This window comes from Aspergillus vadensis (genome assembly GCF_003184925.1).
Source record: "Aspergillus vadensis CBS 113365 unplaced genomic scaffold BO88scaffold_5, whole genome shotgun sequence".
NCBI classification, from domain to species: Eukaryota; Fungi; Ascomycota; class Eurotiomycetes; order Eurotiales; family Aspergillaceae; genus Aspergillus; species Aspergillus vadensis.
Window position 1 is genome coordinate 275,756 of NW_020292043.1, and position 17,916 is coordinate 293,671.

The 17,916-nt window shown below is 52.8% G+C and overlaps 7 protein-coding genes across 7 annotated transcripts; 3 read left to right on the forward strand and 4 right to left on the reverse strand.

Annotated features, from left to right (window-relative positions):
- Positions 1–65: 65 nt before the first annotated feature.
- On the forward strand, positions 66–1,749 carry BO88DRAFT_442075 (iron-containing alcohol dehydrogenase; the record flags this gene model as incomplete). The annotated part of the gene is made up of 3 exons (XM_025709928.1): positions 66–620; positions 700–1,269; positions 1,351–1,749. The coding sequence occupies exons 1-3, from the start codon at positions 276–278 to the stop codon at positions 1,747–1,749; spliced, it is 1,314 nt and encodes a 437-aa protein (XP_025565240.1). The 5' UTR covers positions 66–275.
- A 100-nt stretch (positions 1,750–1,849) lies between these two features.
- On the reverse strand, positions 1,850–6,333 carry BO88DRAFT_402799 (nuclear import receptor PSE1). The gene is made up of 6 exons (XM_025706201.1): positions 5,654–6,333; positions 5,246–5,468; positions 5,008–5,183; positions 4,510–4,941; positions 2,391–4,456; positions 1,850–2,333 (listed from the first exon to the last, which is right to left on the reverse strand). The coding sequence occupies exons 1-6, from the start codon at positions 5,834–5,836 to the stop codon at positions 2,126–2,128; spliced, it is 3,288 nt and encodes a 1,095-aa protein (XP_025565241.1). The 5' UTR covers positions 5,837–6,333; the 3' UTR covers positions 1,850–2,125.
- A 572-nt stretch (positions 6,334–6,905) lies between these two features.
- BO88DRAFT_442077 (CBS and PB1 domain protein) lies at positions 6,906–9,166 on the reverse strand (the record flags this gene model as incomplete). The annotated part of the gene is made up of 4 exons (XM_025709929.1): positions 6,906–7,745; positions 7,769–7,863; positions 7,925–8,798; positions 8,957–9,166. 4 exons carry the CDS (start codon positions 9,164–9,166, stop codon positions 6,906–6,908), a joined length of 2,019 nt encoding a protein of 672 aa, XP_025565242.1.
- A 988-nt stretch (positions 9,167–10,154) lies between these two features.
- On the forward strand, positions 10,155–10,991 carry BO88DRAFT_412632 (40S ribosomal protein eS26; the record flags this gene model as incomplete). Its single annotated transcript, XM_025708092.1, has 4 exons — positions 10,155–10,168; positions 10,293–10,420; positions 10,693–10,795; positions 10,886–10,991. 4 exons carry the CDS (start codon positions 10,155–10,157, stop codon positions 10,989–10,991), a joined length of 351 nt encoding a protein of 116 aa, XP_025565243.1.
- A 654-nt stretch (positions 10,992–11,645) lies between these two features.
- Positions 11,646–14,434, reverse strand: BO88DRAFT_423348 (leucine rich repeat domain protein; the record flags this gene model as incomplete). The annotated part of the gene is made up of 2 exons (XM_025708640.1): positions 11,646–14,182; positions 14,245–14,434. The coding sequence occupies 2 exons, from the start codon at positions 14,432–14,434 to the stop codon at positions 11,646–11,648; spliced, it is 2,727 nt and encodes a 908-aa protein (XP_025565244.1).
- A 376-nt stretch (positions 14,435–14,810) lies between these two features.
- On the forward strand, positions 14,811–16,041 carry BO88DRAFT_433430 (uncharacterized protein). The gene has a single exon (XM_025709419.1). The coding sequence runs from the start codon at positions 15,030–15,032 to the stop codon at positions 15,837–15,839; it is 810 nt and encodes a 269-aa protein (XP_025565245.1). The 5' UTR covers positions 14,811–15,029; the 3' UTR covers positions 15,840–16,041.
- Positions 15,790–17,891, reverse strand: BO88DRAFT_478138 (lanthionine synthetase C family protein; the record flags this gene model as incomplete). The annotated part of the gene is made up of 4 exons (XM_025711985.1): positions 15,790–16,907; positions 16,965–16,978; positions 17,048–17,603; positions 17,696–17,891. 4 exons carry the CDS (start codon positions 17,889–17,891, stop codon positions 16,087–16,089), a joined length of 1,587 nt encoding a protein of 528 aa, XP_025565246.1. The 3' UTR covers positions 15,790–16,086.
- Positions 17,892–17,916: the final 25 nt, after the last annotated feature.

Sequence of the window (17,916 nt, forward strand, 5' to 3'; positions counted from 1 at the left end):
ACATCCCACATACTCGCGGGTCTCTGAGGGAAGCAAGTAATTCCACCTCATCTTCTAGTCTTGTGTATACATCCCAGCTATTTTCAGAGTACATCACCCATGATTGGGGCCATTTGTAGTCTGCTGACAGGCAGATCCCACATCCAATCTCTTCACACTGTGTATATAAGCGTCACTCTTGTCCCTCCAATACTCCAATTTTCCCCTCGCGACCAACATCCATTTTCTCACTTCCATTAACCCAGTATACAATCCTCCATTATCCCCCTCTCAAAATGACAGAAACCCTCCGTCCAGCCTTCGCCGACCGACCCCGGCCTCTCCTCTCCTACGGCATCCCTTTTCCCACCGCAGCAGCCCGCCACATCACCGACCTCTTCCACGCCTCCAAGATCTACATCCTCTGCTCCGCCTCCCTCGCCCACAACACCGACGCCCTCGACCGTCTCACCCGCGCCCTAGGACCGAACAAGATTGCAGGAACCCGCATCGGCATGCAAAGCCACACGCTGTGGTCCGAAGTACTAGAAGTCGTCCGCGACGCCCAAGCCGCGGAAGTAGATCTCCTGATCACCCTCGGCGGGGGAAGTCTAACAGATGCCGCGAAGGTGGTTGCGCTGGTAATATACCTTCCCTACCCGGCCCCCCTTTCTCCTTCCCTAACACATATACTAACCAAAAGAAATTGGCAAACTATAGGCAATAACCAACAACACCACCACCCCCGACACCCTCCTCACCTTAACCACCGAACCACCGACCCCAAACCCACCCATCAAACCCCCCTCCATCCCAATCATTTCCATCCCCACCTCCCTCTCCGCAGGCGAATACTCCTCCTTCGCGGGCGCCACCCACGACACTTCCCGGCGGAAATACTCCTTCGGGGCACCGATCCGCGGCCCGCAGCTTGTGATACTTGACCCGGAGCTGACTGCCACCACTCCCGAGCGGATCTGGCTAGGGACGGGCATCCGGGCGGTGGATCACTGCGTCGAGACGTATCTTTCCTCCGGGGTGGGAAGTAAAGATGGGGTTACGGAGGAGACGGATCGATTGGCGTTGCATGCGTTGGGGTTGTTAGTTCCGGGGTTGGTGAGGTGTAGAAGATTAGATAATAAGGAGGGGGGGATAGATGGAGAAGAAGAAGATGGTGATGATGATGGAGGGAAGGCAGCGAGGTTGGATTGTGCCTTGGGCAGTGTGGATGCTATGGCTGCTTGTTCGGCCGGGTTACCTTTGGGGGCGAGTCATGGGATTGGACATCAGGTATGACCCCCATTCATTTTCTTATGTATCTTTTTTCTAACAGGGTACATGTATATATACTAACGACTACGTGATGAATAGCTCGGCCCCTTTGGTGTCCCTCACGGCGAAACAAGCTGTATTCTCCTCCCTGCCGTATGCAAATACAACGCCAAGCACAGCAGCAGCAGCACCAGCAGCAGCACCAGCGATGTGACTGTCCGACAGACTAAGCTTCGCGATTTTCTGCTTCGGCAGGAGGGCGTATCCGGGGTGGTTCGTAAGCATTATGCAGAAGCAGCAGAAGTTGATCTCGGAGATGTGCTAGACGCAGTGATTAGAGAGTTAGGGCTGCCGCGGTCGTTGCAGGCGGTCGGGGTGGGGCGGGATCAGTTCGATGCGCTGGCGGAGCATAGTCTGCGTGATCGGTGGTGTCGGGCGAATGTGGTGTCGTTGCAGGAGAAGGGGCAGGTGTTGGAGATTTTAGACATGGTTGCTTAGTCTATCTCCTTCTTTAGTTCTCTCTATATCTCTTTTTCTCTCTGTTTATATACTTATCCTACAGTATAGAATTGATTGACTGGGAGTGAAGAAGATTTATGGTATATGTAGTACTATGTATGTATTCGGCTTATTATGGCTCCCGACTACGTCACGTCTTGTCTTGTCTTCTCATGAAAACCGCTATACACCTTTAACAATAAAAGCATAACAATAGAAGAGATATAGAAAATAACTGTCGAAAAAAATAATAAAAATCCCATATCCTTATTGGTGGTTGTTGTTGTTGTCCTTATCACATCGCAAATCTCATTTCAACTCATGGCATATGAACATTTCCCAAACCGAACCCCGTCCCCAACTGGTGTATATTGACTCACTGGAAGTAGCTGCGCACGGCGGCCTGGTTGTCCGGGTTGACTCCCGCCAGGATCTGCTCTGCGTTCAGCCCGGTCGCGGCCACCAGCTGCTTCGCCGAGTTGGCCACCCGGCCAGCTGTCTGGCCCTGCAGCGTCTCCGCTTCCAGTGCCTGGACAATGTGTCCGAACACCTTGTCGGCGCTGGACATCACCACGGGGTTTTGTCTATTGAATCTGGGTTAGTATGATTACTAAGTACTATGAAGCAAATCGGGGTCTTACTGGTCGATCAGCTGCGCAAGGAAGGAGTAGGCGTACGGAGCAGCCTCCTCGTCGAATGTGATAGGGAGAGTGCCGATCCAGTTGGCCACAATCTCCTGAGCGTTCTGCACCTTGCTGGCGTTGTAGTGCAGGATCTTGGCGATACTGGCCGATGCGTTCTCCGTCGCGAACACGTGCTCCTCACTGCGCGCCTGGTTGATCTGCGTCACCTGGAATAGACTGGGGATGCTGGCCGCCACAAAGTCGGCCCACGCGGCACCGCCCTTCTGGGCAGCAACGCCGACACCGTACGCCGCAGCCTGGCGGTTGGCCGCATTAGGGTCCTGCAGGCCGGCTGCCAGGGGCTGCATGATGTGGTCCTTGTAGTTCCACGACTCGGGTCCACAGAACTCGAGCACATCGTCCATGATGCACAGGGCCCATTGCCGCTGCGTCGGGTCCTGGCTGGTGATGAACGCATCGTAGAAGGCCATCAGCTGCTCCCACGCCGGCAGGAACGTCGTGCCCTGGTTCTTGAAGATGGAGTGGAAAGCCTTGTTCATGTCACTGAGAAGGTTCTGGTCGTCCTCAATCGCGTATTCGTAGTCGAGGTTGTCCTCCTCGCCCTCCTCCGCCTCCGCGCGGTCCTCGAGACGTGCCTTCACGCGGACCTGGTAGTCCTCCAGCGTCGACTTGGCCGACTCGATGAAAGCCTGCATGTGCTGCTGGGTCAGGCAGTTCTGGCCGACCACCTCCACCGACTCGTAGAAGCACTGGTACATTTCCGCCAGTGTGTCGACTGTGGGCTCGGCGCTGAGCACTTCAATGATCTTCTCCGCCACCTTGTTCCAGATGCCGGCAAATCCAGCCGACTGGTCGCCGTGAGCCTTCTTGTACGAGTTCAAGAGCTGGGGGATCAGCTTAGCAGACGACACCCGCACGGGGTCGTGGAAGAAGAATGCAAGGCCGGGGACGGCAATCTTCTCCATCGTCTCCAGAACATACGGCTCGAACGCAGCCTCCAGGATCTGTGCGTAGATCGTGATGAGCTCGATGGCGGTGTTCTTGTCCTCCAGTGCACTGGTCTTGATACCGATGATCTTGCCCTTCAGAGGCACCAGCTCCCAGCCCTCATCCTGCTCGACCTGGTCGATCTGGTCCTCATCGTCGAGAAGCTGAATGTCAGCCTTGGCAGCGGCAACCGTCAACAAAGGCGGCATGACACCAGGGAGGTAAGGGACAAAGTCCTGGCCCAAGACGCGGCACATGCGGCCCCAGCAGTGGAGAAGGTACTGCGATTGCGGGTCGTCGGCGTCGACAATGTTCTGTTGAATGTTGCCCAGAAGCTGCACCAGGTTCAGCGCGTCCTGACCCATCTTCTCCTTGCCGACCGCCAGAGCGATCAGCGTGGCGCACTCCATAGCCTTGGCGCGAAGCAGGCGGTATTCCTTGGACTGCTCCTCCTTCAAGACGTTGAACAGCAAAGGCATCAGGGTATCGTAGTACTGCTCGAAGGCATTCTCAGCCGAGTCGGCGATGGTAGCGATAGTCGAAAGGGCCTGCTCCTGCACGTAGCGCTTGGTGCTGCGCAGCAACAACAGCAGGTGCTGCAGGAGATCGGCAAGGTACGGTTCCAGCACCTTTCTCTCAGCCTCCTCGCAGAAGTTGACCAGGGCCGCGGCCGCGTGCGCCTGAACACGGGGCTCGGTGCTGTTAAGCACGGGGATGATGTTGGTCAGCACCACGGAGTGGTATTTCTCCTGCATAGTACCGGCGAAATCGGTGCTCATCTGGCCCAGAGCGTTGCAGCCAGCATAGCGCACGCGCGGGTGGGGGTCCTGAAGAGCGGGAACAACCAGTCGCAACACCTGGTCCAATTCGCCGACCATCAGGTCGCGGCAGCCTTCCGAGATGGCGGAGATGGCCATGAGAGCTGCATGGCGATCGCGCCAAGCAGAAGAGGACATCATGCGAGGAATCCAGGCGAAGGTCGCGGGGAGAATGATCTGGCCACCAAGCTTGTTGGCCAGACGGTCCATGCACTGTTCACCCGCAACGTGGTTGAGGTCGCTTTCCTCCAAGTCGAGCTGTAATATGTCAGCACCACGATAACCATGCAAGATAACGAAACAGAACGTACATCCTCCGACGCATTCCATTCAGAAGCATCTTCATCATCCACACCAATATCCGTCATCAAGCTCAGACACTGGGTCACCATCTGCTGAGCGAACTCGGAGTTCTTCTTGCACATCGAGGGCGCATAGTCGGCGAAGGTAGCCATCAATTCGAGAGCGTTCTGGCGGACCTGGTCACTGAGGTCCTTGTCGGCAATCACACTAATACTGAATGTAACCAGGTTGTTGAACATGGTCTTGAACATCTTGGGACAGATCTCGGCCAACTCGATCAGAGACAAAAAGGCGGAGGAGAGCTCCTCGCTCTCGGACGACTCCTTCAACGGAGGCAGGATGTTGAGCAGATCGGGCATGAGAGAGAAGAACTTGGGCTGGGACTTCTTGGCGATCGAGCGGAAAAACGAAGCGAAGGCCTCCATGGCGGCAATGCGCACCTGTACACACGGCGATCAGCATACGGCTTGGAGCCTCAAGCCCGGGGTACGGCCGTGTTGACATACTGAGACAACGTCATCCTTGAAACCCTTGCTGAACACACCGACAACAGCCTCCTCGTGAGGCTTCTCGATGATACCGGGGGTAGTGTTGAAGATGCGGAAAGCGGCCTCACGCAGGCCGGAGTCAGGGGACTGGCTAGCCTGGAAGAGAACGCCGAGCAGTTCGGGCCATTGGTCGCCTAAGCCACATGTATCAGATTGGAAAGATCCAGCACGTATCAAGGTCCTTCACGGCGCCTACCGTTATCAGTGTACTGTCTGGCAATCTCGGCCACGGCGTCGCCGATCTTCTTGCGGGTATCTGTGACGGACTCGCTGGTCAAGCAAGTCACGAGCTTCTGACGGATGATCAACCTCTGCTCGCCGGTGAGGGTCGAAAAGAGCTCCTTGGCCTCGTTCGTGACGGGGTCTTTTCGTGTCTTGGTCGCGATTCTTCTGAAGAGAACGGCGGAGAAAGAACGTGTCTGGGGGGAGATGCAACAATGAGCGACCTGAACGCGAACCACCTTTTTGTCTCCTTCAACTGCCACTAGTCCGGAGGGATCAAAATAACGCTTGTTATAATCCGGGGGTGCTGATCTTCGACTCGAATGTCTTGGACCAACGTCCTTCAAGGGCCCACCGAGGAAAAGCCAAGCAGGGCACTTACTAGCACATCCTCCGCACCCTGGATCTGCTCTGCCAGGCCCATCAGCAGGACATCGGGACGGCCTTGAATCCAATCATTGTTCAGCTGTTCCTCCGCCTGGGCACGAATGGTGTTGTCGGGAGTGGACAGCGCGCGCAGGAGCTGAGAGAGCGCCGAGTGGACCTCGGGGGGGAGTAGCGACATTTTGACAGCTCAAGTGTGAACAATCAACCCGAGCTGAAAACCACCAAGATCGCGGGAAATTAGGAGACACGGGGTCCAGCGGTGAACCCAGGTGGTGGAGGGTGGGGTGGTGGTTGATGTGAAAGGGACTTTTTTTTGGCCCTTTGGAGGAGAAATTGTTTTGGTGGGGGAAGAAATAAGTTGACCAGTCGAGGGGGAAGAGGGAGGGCGGTATGGGCACCAAGCAACCAGACAGGTCAATCAATGAACGGGCAACCCAACCAGGAAAAAAAAATAAAGGGAAGAAAAAAAAAAGAGTAGAGTGAAGATCAATCAATATGAATAAGTACCAGCGCGGGTAAAATCCCAGCTCAGCATCGCAGCCGGACAGAGAGCTGCGGGTGAACAGGAGGGGGGGACAGAAAGAAGAGGGCCCGTGAATAGCGCGAGGCTTAGAAGATAGTGAGAAAAAGAGCCTGGATGTTTGATGGTGAAGGAGGGAAGAAAGGTCAAAAGTGACTGCAATAATACTAGACTAAGGCAATAACTAATATTCACGGCTTTCTGCTCGTGACGCCCCAATCAGCTTTTCCCAAAATCCTAAAATTTCCCCCCAAGGCCGCCGCGCTAGTCTCCTTCCGGCAAGCCCTTCAGGCAGCCAGGCAGTTAACCCCTCTTGCAGGATTCGGTAAATCATCCAGGAACGTCCCTTGGCTATACCGATAACTATTATGTCTATCATGCAAAATATGCTAATTACCTAATCCCTCATGATGTTGACCCTGACGATGGTCCGGTACTGGTGGGTGGTCTATAAGTATGCTTCCCGAATGGGAGCAGAACATGCTATTGTAACCTTACGCTCTCACGAACTTAACGGTATCCGAAACAATATAAACAGGCACAATTAGGACTTCGGCCACCACCATATGTAAGGAAGGAGATTGACCAATGCATAAGGGAAACTAGTCACACAAACGAAACGCTCTTGGGGTTACAGATATATGACACGCGAAAGGAGACGTCGAAAAGGAAATAGATACACGGGTACTTGCTTTCTTTCATCACGGACAGGTAGATGCACATCGCTTTACCGGGAAGTGGCCCGGCTCAGAATGAACACTCCCGCAATGACGGCCGCCAGGGTCACAATCGCACCCGGAAGCAGCAGGTCGTTGGGCACTCCGGCGATAAACTGCTCTTCGGGCTGGTGTACAGGGAAGGACTGAGCGCGGGGCTTCGCCACCAGGGACTCTTCCTCAGACCGGTCTTCGGAGATGGGACTCTTCTCCTCGATGGGCCGGGCTGGCACCGGCTGGGGTTCAAGCGTAGCAGGAATAGGAGGCTGCGTAGGGTCGTGGACGAAGAGATCGACCTTATCGCGGTGCGATTGACGGGCAAGGCTGACGGCATCTGCCAGATCTTGGTCGGTGGTGATCGACACGGTGTCGCCCTCGTTGTCCAGGTAGCTCAGAGCGTAGCCCGTGTTGCTCAGCTTGCCCTCGTCGCAGCTGGGAACGCCACCCACGGCATCCGCCTCGGGGCCCAGCTTGGCCGACACCTGAGCAACCAGCTCAGCAATGCCAGCAGAGGGGAACACATTAACACGGTGCACACGGCCGCTAGGAGCCTTGAACTTGAACGGGAAGGGGACGTGCTCTCCGTGGTGCGGGTCCACGTGGTATTCAGAGTGCTCGTCGCCGCCATGGTGAGAAGCAGATTCGTTGGGGAGAACGCTGTCTCGGGCGTCATAACTAGCCTTCGGAGACTCAGGGCTGAGTACTGACCGCTGCGCGGGCTGCTGGCTTCCCGAGACCATGGAATCGGACTCGTGATCCATCGACAGCCAAAACTTGTTCCAGGCCGGGCCCTCATCATCATGCGACTGCATGGTGTTGATCTGGTTGCAGGTTAGACAATATTTTCTAGACTATCAAACATGCTGTTACTGACCTGTTCCAACGTGGCGTACGTAAGCTTCAGCACATCCACCATTCCCACAATCTCACCCGCATCGTTCATGACGGGCAGGTTGAGGTAGTGTCCATCTATACATCCCCGCATTAGTTTCTTCTCTCGAGCGCAGCGGGGGTAATGGGAGTAACTGACCGTGCATCTTGCGGAGCGCAGCCTGGATACTCATGTCGCTGGGGGCGAAATCAGGGTGAGGGGTCATCACGCGGACGACGCTGCAGGTTGAAGGGTCAAGACCGGGAGCAATGACACGCAGCACAATGTCCTTGCTGGTGAAGATACCCGTGATGGAGCCCTGATCCTGTACGAGCAGGGCAGTGGTGTGATGTTCCCTCATCAGGGCGGCGGCATCCTTGACTGTGGTGCGGACGGAGACAGTTGTTGGGGGCATGCCGTCCAAGACGGTTTCCAGCGTAGGGCCGGACATCTTGTGTCGTAGCGCTTCGACATACTGGATGATCTGCTGGGGCTGACTGGAGCCGAGTTCCGTCTGCACACCCTCCAATGCATCGTAGAGCTTACGCGACGAACTGTATGCACGTTCCAACTTCTCCATCGCATCGTAGAAGCACTTTGTGATATCGAGAACACCGGAGATATCCTGGTTCTCGTCCATAACCGGCAAGTGTCTGAATCCTTTCCGGACCATGAGGTCCAGAGCGTCGGTGGCACTGGTATCCGTTCTCGCGCACAGAGGGTTCTTGGTCATAATTTCAGACACGGTGATTTCCCGCGCCTTCAGGCCAGTGCCGACCACGCGGAACGCGAGGTCCTTGGCCGTAAAGATACCAGCAATCCGGTCATCATCGTCAGTCACAAGCACGCAGTCTTCTCTCTTCGCGGCCATCAACTGGGCGGCTTCGGCGATGGAGGTGTTCGGCTTGATCTGGAGGGCTTGACTAGGTTTCAATGCGAGGACGGTACCGGGGGGAGCTTTGCGGGAGCGGTTTGCTCGTGCCGGGGCATGTCTCTTCTTGTTGAGGTCGGCCTCCAATTTTCGTCGGATAGCCTAAGTCCATGAGTGGTTAGAAAAGTCAATGGGAGGCATTGAGCAATCAAAATTTCGAAAACCGAGAAACGACTTGCAGGACAAGATTTTTTCCAGGTTCACCTCCTTTTTCTCCGAGGCAGTTGCAAACAATCCAAAGGGGGAAAAGCGTGCCATACCTCATCGCGCTTGGACTGGTTTTGCCTCTGACGGCTGCTGGCGGCACTCATGGTGGAACTGCCAATGTCGCTGGACGCGGTCTGGGGGGTATGAGTTGTAGAGGAAGTCTCTGGGCGAGGACGTGGAATGTGACTGTCAAAGTCGGGCAGCCTGCCTCTACCGACAGTCTTGTGGCTAATGGTTCCCTTAAAAGTGGGTGTGGATGACATGGCGCCGAACCGGAATGGCGGACCTGTGGTAGGCTGGCAGGTCTGTGTCTCACGAACCGGTCAAGAGAGAGCGGAGAATGCAGCGGAGCGGTGGAATGGAGACACGACCCCCGTGAAGGACGAACGAGGATTGAGAAATGGTAATGAACCAGAGACAAGTCACGCAAGGAAGACAGATGAAGAGGAAGAGGAAGAAGACTAAAAGAGGGAGAGCGAGACACAACGCGATGATCTGGAGGGACGAGAAAGATACGGCAGACAAGCCAGCAGCCACCAAGCCAAACCCAGGGGGGGGAAAAGGTAGAAGCAGATCCCAAGTGGATTCGGCTGGCCGAACTATTTGCTGTTAATGACAGTTTCAGGGAGAAAGAGGGATGGCACGGGGACCACTCACAATACTCGACCTGAGTAAACAGAATACCGTATTGGTGTACCGTAACTTTGGGTCGGGATGGGTCATGTGCGCTAGTCCACTTCGGGACACGGCACGTGAACGCCAGTCGGATCACCCAACTTTTTCAACTTTCTCCCCGATTGCCTGAGGCAGGGGCGGTCAGGCCACCGTCCGCCACTCTCCCGATGTCACCCCTCCGCTTATGCCTCAGGTATCTAAAACTCAGCATTAACCGCCTGAGGCCACCTATCCCGTGACCCAGCTCGCTTAAGGGCATAGGGCTACCACACAAACCCGACACAACCTCATCCCGAAGAGACGACTCCGGAGCCTTTACGACAACCAAACCCGACAGCCAAGTACGCGACAACCTCCCTTCCCCTTCTCCCTGACTTACATTCTCTGACCCGTTGCTGCAGAGAAATCCGTCAAGATGGTCAAGAAGAGGGCGAACAAGTAAGACCGAACCCTTTCCTTATCCCACCCATCCATGCCACATGCCACATGCCATATATACATATATACACAATCTACGCACACCTGAATGAAGACGGCCGCACGGAAAAGAAAAACTCGCCATACATTTACCGCAGAATGGCCCGGCTACCGTACAGTGTTGTGTGATTTTGGGGAAAATATGAAGAAGATTGAAGAAATGGCGAAATCAAAATCGAAATCATGGAAATTCGCAAATTCAAAGAAAAGGAACCGATAAACTAACCTCTTTTACAGCGGTCGTAACAAGAACGGCCGCGGCCACGTCAAGCCCGTGCGCTGCTCCAACTGCGCTCGCTGCACTCCCAAGGACAAGGCCATCAAGAGATTCACCATCCGCAACATGGTCGAGTCCGCTGCCATCCGTACGTTCCACGATCTTCCTCCATTGATCTGAGTTCTTCCCGAAACCGTCCGCGCGCGCTGTCTGTTCGTTCCGAAAGAGCTGGGAAGTGGGGGTGTTACATGCGTGTGCGTATGCAATGAATCGAAGCGAAATGAACTCGACCGGAATACGACAAGGGGGGGAGCAGAAGAAGGAACCGATACAAACAGCGCGACGCACGAGTGAACGGAATTCGACACAACCCTGAAAGACAACACCGGACTGACTGGTTCTTTTTTTCCAACTCTATAGGTGATATCTCGGACGCCTCCGTCTTCACCGACTACGCCGTCCCCAAGATGTACCTGAAGCTGCAGTACTGCGTCTCCTGCGCTATCCACGGCAAGATTGTTCGGTACGCCACCCACCCAAAACAACGATGAATGCGTCGAAAACCATCATCGAAATCGAGAACAAAACAAAGCTAATAATCTAATTCCTATAGTGTCCGCTCCCGGGAAGGTCGTCGCAACCGTGCTCCCCCTCCTCGTATCAGGTACAACAAGGATGGCAAGAAGCTGAACCCCCCTCAGGCCGCCAAGGCTATGTAAGGAAGGAAATGACAACGATTTCAAAATAAAAGAAAAATGGAATTAGTTTAGGGGCCCTTAACTGTTGCTTCTTATAATTTTTCTTTATGTTGTCTGAAAAAAACCACACCATAACTTCTTTACTATACTTTATGCGGAATTCTTAAATGGAAATGAACGGGTTTCAGTTTCGGGGTTGAAATGAATTATGCGCGCGGAGTCGTGTGTGAAAGACGAAATTCTATACCAAATTTTTTTAAAACGAAGAACGAACTTTGCTTAAGCTAAACTTCTGTTGTCTCTTGCTTGCTATCTAGAGATACTAGAGGAAAGAGATGTTTGATTGTATGGATCTGCTCTATATGATCTACTATTGTTAGAGGGGTTGTCCGCGAGGTGTGTACTATCTATCGTACTAGCTCCGTGTGCCCTAGTTGTAGGCCTGATACTACACCTCCATAATTGAATGGTAGACGACTGGCAGTTCTGGTTCTTGTAGTATAACCATAAAGAACGTGACGATGGTGTTACTACTATGAATACTCTCTCATCTATCGTTCAGTCAGCTGTGTGTGATTGTCTACGATGTATATGTCAAAGAGTAATATATATCGGGTATCATGCTCGCGATCTCTATAGACAGTAAGTAGTGCCACGAACAATATAAGGGCTCCATCAAGGGTACAAATAGCCCTTCTCAAAATAGTTTCCATACATATCTACCATCCCGCTTCGGCCCTTTGGCGTTGGGTTTCGGACAATCTTCACTTCCCCCTTCCAGTGTCCTTCTAAGTAATGAGCAATGGGTGAATGAGGCGCTGATGCCATCGCCAACGTATTTATGCTCGACGACGGCGAGATCGCTTGAAAGGAGGAGACGAAAGGAGAGAAGCGAGAGGACATAGTGCCGACAGTACCACGTCTTCTACGATCTCTCCTCAGCATTTCCTCATACTCTGCCTTTTTACTACGTCGAAATGCTGCCAACTCAGAGACCAGATCAACGTCTGGTACATCAATCTGCGGTCCCATTTCTCTAACCTTGTCCAAGAGTGGGCTGTGCGAACGGATGTCCCGAGGCGTAGTCGTGGGGTCGACTGAGTTTGATCTCGAGCGCAAAGGATCTGGATGAAGCATACCTGGTGAAGAAGCCATGTCGGGCTGTAAGGGGTGAACATCGTCATCTTCTGGAATCAATGTCACTTTCTCGTTCAAGGCTGCCATAGGGAAGTATCTCCCTGAATAAACTTCGGGTACTCCGCATTCTTCTTCGTCAAAGAAGCTGAAGTCGCCTATTGCTGCTGACCATAGCTTCTCCGAATCGCGATCACCGGTACTTGACTTTGAAGCTCCTACCCGGTAGCTGGCTGGCGTCCATCTAGATAACTTGTTGGACCTAACTGAAGGTGTAATTTCGAGCACCAAGCGACGTAGACCAAATAGAGACCTGGCACGTTCTTGTTCAGCTTTGGCTCGAGCTCTTCCAGGTGCGAGCGAATAATCCGATCCGGCTTGTAGGGTTGCAAGTGATGCTTCATTTGAGCAAGCGGTTATAAATCGAATAAGAGATTCCAAGATCGGCGAGTTCGGCGGTACGTGAGATGGAACGTCGGTCAAAACCAATGTTTCAAGATGAGGGACATGCGAAGGATGCAGGTACGGAAAATAATACCTTTTGTTATCACGTCGAGGAAGACTTTTCGGCCGCTTAGCAAGCAACTCCTGGATCTTCTGGGCTCGAGAATCTTCGACTGAAAGGGGAGAAGAACATTGCGGGATAGACCCCGCTGCACCCACCGAGATGCTTGAAATGCTAGAGAAGGAGATATCATGGGGCAAGCGATTTGATGCCCTTGCGGCAGAGGTATTGCTCGGGCCCTCGTCATCACTGACTTGGTCTGCCCCGATCACCTCGGGAGCGAAGACAGAGCCTCGTCGCAGGTCAGGTAGTGGTTCGTCTTCATAGATGATTGGCTTTCGACCCCGCTCGGCGGGCTGCGAAGGCCAGTCCGGAGATTGCGGGACTGGTGAGCCAGGAAGCTCGAAAATCGGTGCTTCATTTGAGGCTAGTTCATAAATCTCATGGTTCGTACCTAACTCTGCCTCTGTACGCACTTCACTCTCATTCCCAGCAGGGAGCTCTGGCAGCAACATGTCCGCCGTTGAGGTCTCCCTTGACGGCGCATCAACTGTACAGACGGCATGATGAGCTCGAAGATAGGTGAGGTTTCCCTTGGCAACGGTCCCCAGGATGGGAATCAATTTCTCAGCACCAGGAAGCTTGTGGGTGTCGTCCTGAGGCGAAGCAAGAGAGCTCTGGTTTCTTCCGATAGACTCTATAGTGTCAACGGTTCCCACATCCAGAGCGTGCAGGCGAGATGAGAACAAAAGACTTGCGGCCCCTTCCACAGAAATAGGATTCTCGGCGATATAGAGGTGTGTTATGCCTGAATGGGATAAATCCTCAACCCAGGAGCGGCCTGTCAATGGTTGTGTTAAAGCTTTCAGGATTTGTTCATCTAAAAGCGGGGTTCTAAGAAATCTCCTGTCAAACAGTAAGGGTCTCGATTGCGGAGAGTGTGCAAGGGATCCCAATGACGCTAGTGTCGCTCGTTGTATTCTATCCTCAGCACCAGGGGGTAAGAAGGACGCTTGCAATAAAGACCGTATCGACATATCAGTAAGCAGATTATTGCGCAGGTCCAGAAATCGGACTCTGCGTCCGATGGCGTTGGCCAGGAATTCTGCATCGTTGTCCTTTAAGCCGATACCTCGAAGCTTGAGGACCTGGAGGTTTTCCAACTGTGATAGCGATGACAGGACCGTGCGATCCCGCGCAGGGGTGGTGTAAGACAAATCAAGATAGATCAATTCAGGGAAGCGAAGTAAGGTCTCCGCGATACCGTGTGATGTCGCATTTGGCTCACTATCCGCCAATAGCAGACGGACATTGTAGGTCTGTGAAGTAGTGTCATTATTTCCAAGTGGGCTACATCTTCTCAAGGCGGTCATAGCATTGTGGTCAAAAAATGGTAGCTTCGAAACCATCAATGACTGGAGGCACGGTAGAGCATCCAGAATCTCTTTTAGCCATTCAGGTCTTGGACCACCATAAATCTCCGAGAGAGCAGGCGGCAGATGCAATGTATGGGTGAGCATCCGCACATCAAGACGGGCATATTTTAGTGTCCTTCTGAACCTTGTAAGAGCGACTAGTGTGTCTTGTCAGCGTCAAACAGTCAAATCAAACAGTCGTGGGATGGTTCAGACCTACCATAAACCGCATCGTTATCCGTTCCAAAGTGGGAAGCGGGATCCCCCCACAGAAAGGGCATGAAGATACCATGCCATTTCTGACATACCAAGACCGCTGCGCATAGGTCGCTTGACGGAATGTAGTGTGCTATAATCGACCATGCGTCTCTGGTGGTAGCGGTTTGGTAGGATGGTGGCACAGTATCCATCGTCACAGTTGTACGCGATGCGACTTCTCTCCACCCGGGTGATGGGGCCTTTAAGCCTTGTCCTAGATCAGGCTAGCAGGATGCGCAGAAACAGTCTGCAGTACATTTGAGAGAAATGATGGGTTGGATAATTTTCTGGACTGGTTGTCACACGCCGCTAAACAAATGAAACTAAGAGAATAGCGGCCCCCAAAAGAGATGCTGCTGACTTGCAGATGGGCGTCGGGCACTGCCACGGTTCACGATGGGGCGAGGGAAGGCCCGAAGGATCCATAGAGCCAAAGAAACTCCATACTCTAATGTGCCGTGGATAATGACATCCTACTGTGGGATATGGAATGTAGTAGCACCCCAACCATAGAGGAGAGAATAAAAGCTGAAGAAAAGGAGAGAACAGAAGCGACGATAAGAACAAGACACTGTTATCGTATGGATACAGTAATTGTACGGCCCTCTTTCTGACGTCATCCCCCGCACGGTCAGCAAACCATCGCCGACAAATAAAACCACTGATTCACGGCGCTTAATTGATACGTACTGGCCTCCTCTCTCTTCTTACTCTCATATTCTCAATTCCTTTGCTCCATAGGCCAAAATGGAGCCATGGCAGCGAAACATTCGCAGGATGCACCAAGTCAGCGAGGTGCTCGACCTTGACCCTCAAAAGTCCGACATGATCGCCGATTTCGTCGCACTCATCCAAGCAATCCGCGAAGGGCTTACACAAATTGACGATGATTCCTATATACCCGATTCGCAGATCAATATGCTCTTCTTGACAAAGCTCAAGGAATGTCCTGATTGGAGTGACTGGGCATCTGCCATGCTGCGAGATGGTCGGATGTGCTCCTCCAATCCTGCAGAGCAGGTGACCTTTCAGGAGCTGGCCCAATTGGCCATGGAGCAAGAGAAAATCCGTCAGCAGCGGGGAAGGAGTGCATGGGGTGGTGATCATGGTGCTGCCAAGAGAGGGTTTGCATCGCCATTGAAGGTTCCGGAAAATCCTCGCGCTCTCACTCAGGACGAGATCAACGCATTCGTTGTCAAACAGATGCATAAGGATGAGGCATTCCGTAATCGCAGTGGAAGTATCCGAGGACATGCTAAGCGGCCCAGTCAGGAGGAAATCAATGACTACGTGGTCGAACAGATGCGTCGAGAACGGGAGCAAGCTACAAGGAATCGAAGTTACAGTCAACCAATGCAGGGAGGGCCTGTTCACCGACCGGTGCAGATGCGTTGCACCTTCTGTGGTGATAGAAATCACCAGCTTTCAAACTGCTGGCGGAGATGGAGAGTTGCTGTGGAAGCTCCAAGTGGGAACTACTTGCCTAAACGTGTCGAGTACAGGACTGAATTTCCGGGACAACCACCCATGTATCGCACGGGGTTTACGCTTTTTTAGGCCCGTATGAGACAAGTTAGTGATTTTTGATCGAGGTTACGATTTTACTCTCGTTTATCAGCGACTGGAGTTTATTCAAGAGCATGGAGTTTGGAGCCTTTTAGCATCATGTTCCCCTATGTTGAATATTTGGAGCGATGATTTTTGTGCTTGAGCGACATACATGTAGGATTCCCATACATACTTCGCGGTTGTTACAACTTGTTCGTAAGCTCAGAACCAATAGGAACGCTCTCATATTCACTTCTCAAGGCAAAGGTGTAGCCCGGTGATAAGCAAGCGTTGGAATTCCCAATTTCAAGCTCTCGAGATCTTGGAAGGTTGGATCTGACTTCAAAGATGAAGAACTGTCCGGCCACTTCTTCTGCAGAAGCATGCTTCGCAGTCTCATCTGGACAGATACACATGCGTCTGCCCACGCGCAGACAGCTCCAGCCAGGCCTTCTGTGAGGGAAAATGGGCGATCAGGCAGTCGATAGATGTTAGACGTTGGCGTGACGGAACTTTGGTATGGAGGAGTCTCCCGCACATGCAACAACATCGCCAACGCTCTCGACAGGAAATAGTCACCAGTGAGCCCGGTATCTAAAACTGTTGCGTTGGTAGTCTGTGTTCTCCCCATATACTTCTCCCTAGCAGCTTGCATCTCTTCCTTATCATACTCGAAGCTGTCGTGCAGAAGCAACAATGACCATGCACTGCCCGTAATGCCATGACAGATCCCGCCGCCTTTGGAAAGTAGCCCTTCTTCCCAGACCCGTTCGCTTGCCAAGCGAATTGCTATATCCCATTCTGGCTGCCAGAAGTTAGAGATCAGGGGCTTGTTCCGCCTGGCGCTTGCCATAAGGGTCAAGATGCCGGGACTACCATGGCAAATCTGGACGAGAGGTGAGGAGCGCTTGGATGAAGGGCCACGATCGGGAAGAGTCGTTGGGAGGTGGCCATCATGAGCGATGCATATCTTGCAAAGGCTGGTGATTGTTTCCGCTATCAGGGGCAGGTAATCACGCGAAGCACCGTCGTTGAGCTCTTCAGGGTCGCAGGCTAGGAGGGCCGCGAGTATGCCGGCTAGAAAATCTTGTCAGCTGAATATACCCCGAGGTTTTCTACATAGACGTAACGTACACATCCCGTGTACCCTAGTCAGATATGTTAGATTTGCCGTTTTGTTGCTCAGCATTTGTGCTGATGGTGGGGGCATTACTCACGCTCCTAAGCCATACCGATCTTCATGCCAGTGCCACATCAACGGCAAAGCATTTCTCTCCCCATACTCCTCTACATAGTCTTCTCTGCCTTGAAGCCCACCTTTGACTATAGCATCAACAAGATCCGGAACAGACTCAAAGATGGACGTCAGAAGGCCCGTGGCCCTCTCGTCATACTTGTGAGCTCTCACGCTCAGTACAACCCACAGTAGACCCGCTCGGCCATACAAAACCTCGTCCGTACCCATCATTCCATCACCATGTGGTAGCATGTGGGGATTTCCGATTGCCACTTGTACGACATTTCTGAGACATTCAATATCAGCTTCGGACATGGATGCACCGGATTGCGCAGCTGCAAGAATCCGCATCAAAGGTCCCACAAGTACACTTGGGGAGCCAAAAGGTGCTACTCTTCCGGGCAAAAGTGGAATGTCAGGGCCATGTGGCAAGATTTGCTCGCTTGCAAGTCTGCGAAAGTCAAGAGGAAGTCCGACATCTTTGTTGCTGAACGCTTTGACCTGATGGTCCAGTCGGAGGAAAGCAAGAGCAATTCCTGCAAGGGAAGATCCATCAGATTACACTTGCCGATATGTTGTGATTAAGCATATCACTCAACCGCCAACAGTGTGAAAGCTATACGCATACCTGGAAATCCCACGTATAAACCCGTGTTGTAGGTTTTGCCCCATTCGCTCTGAGGAGGACAACCCTCCTGCAATAAAGTTGCACCACGATTCACGGCAAATTGCAACTCTTTGAGAGCGTTTTCCAGGGTTTCTTGATTGATATCTAGCGGGGTCAAGTTGTTCGGATAATACTGGGGTAAATCTGTGGTTGACATACTATCGCGAGGGCAGGAGAACTAC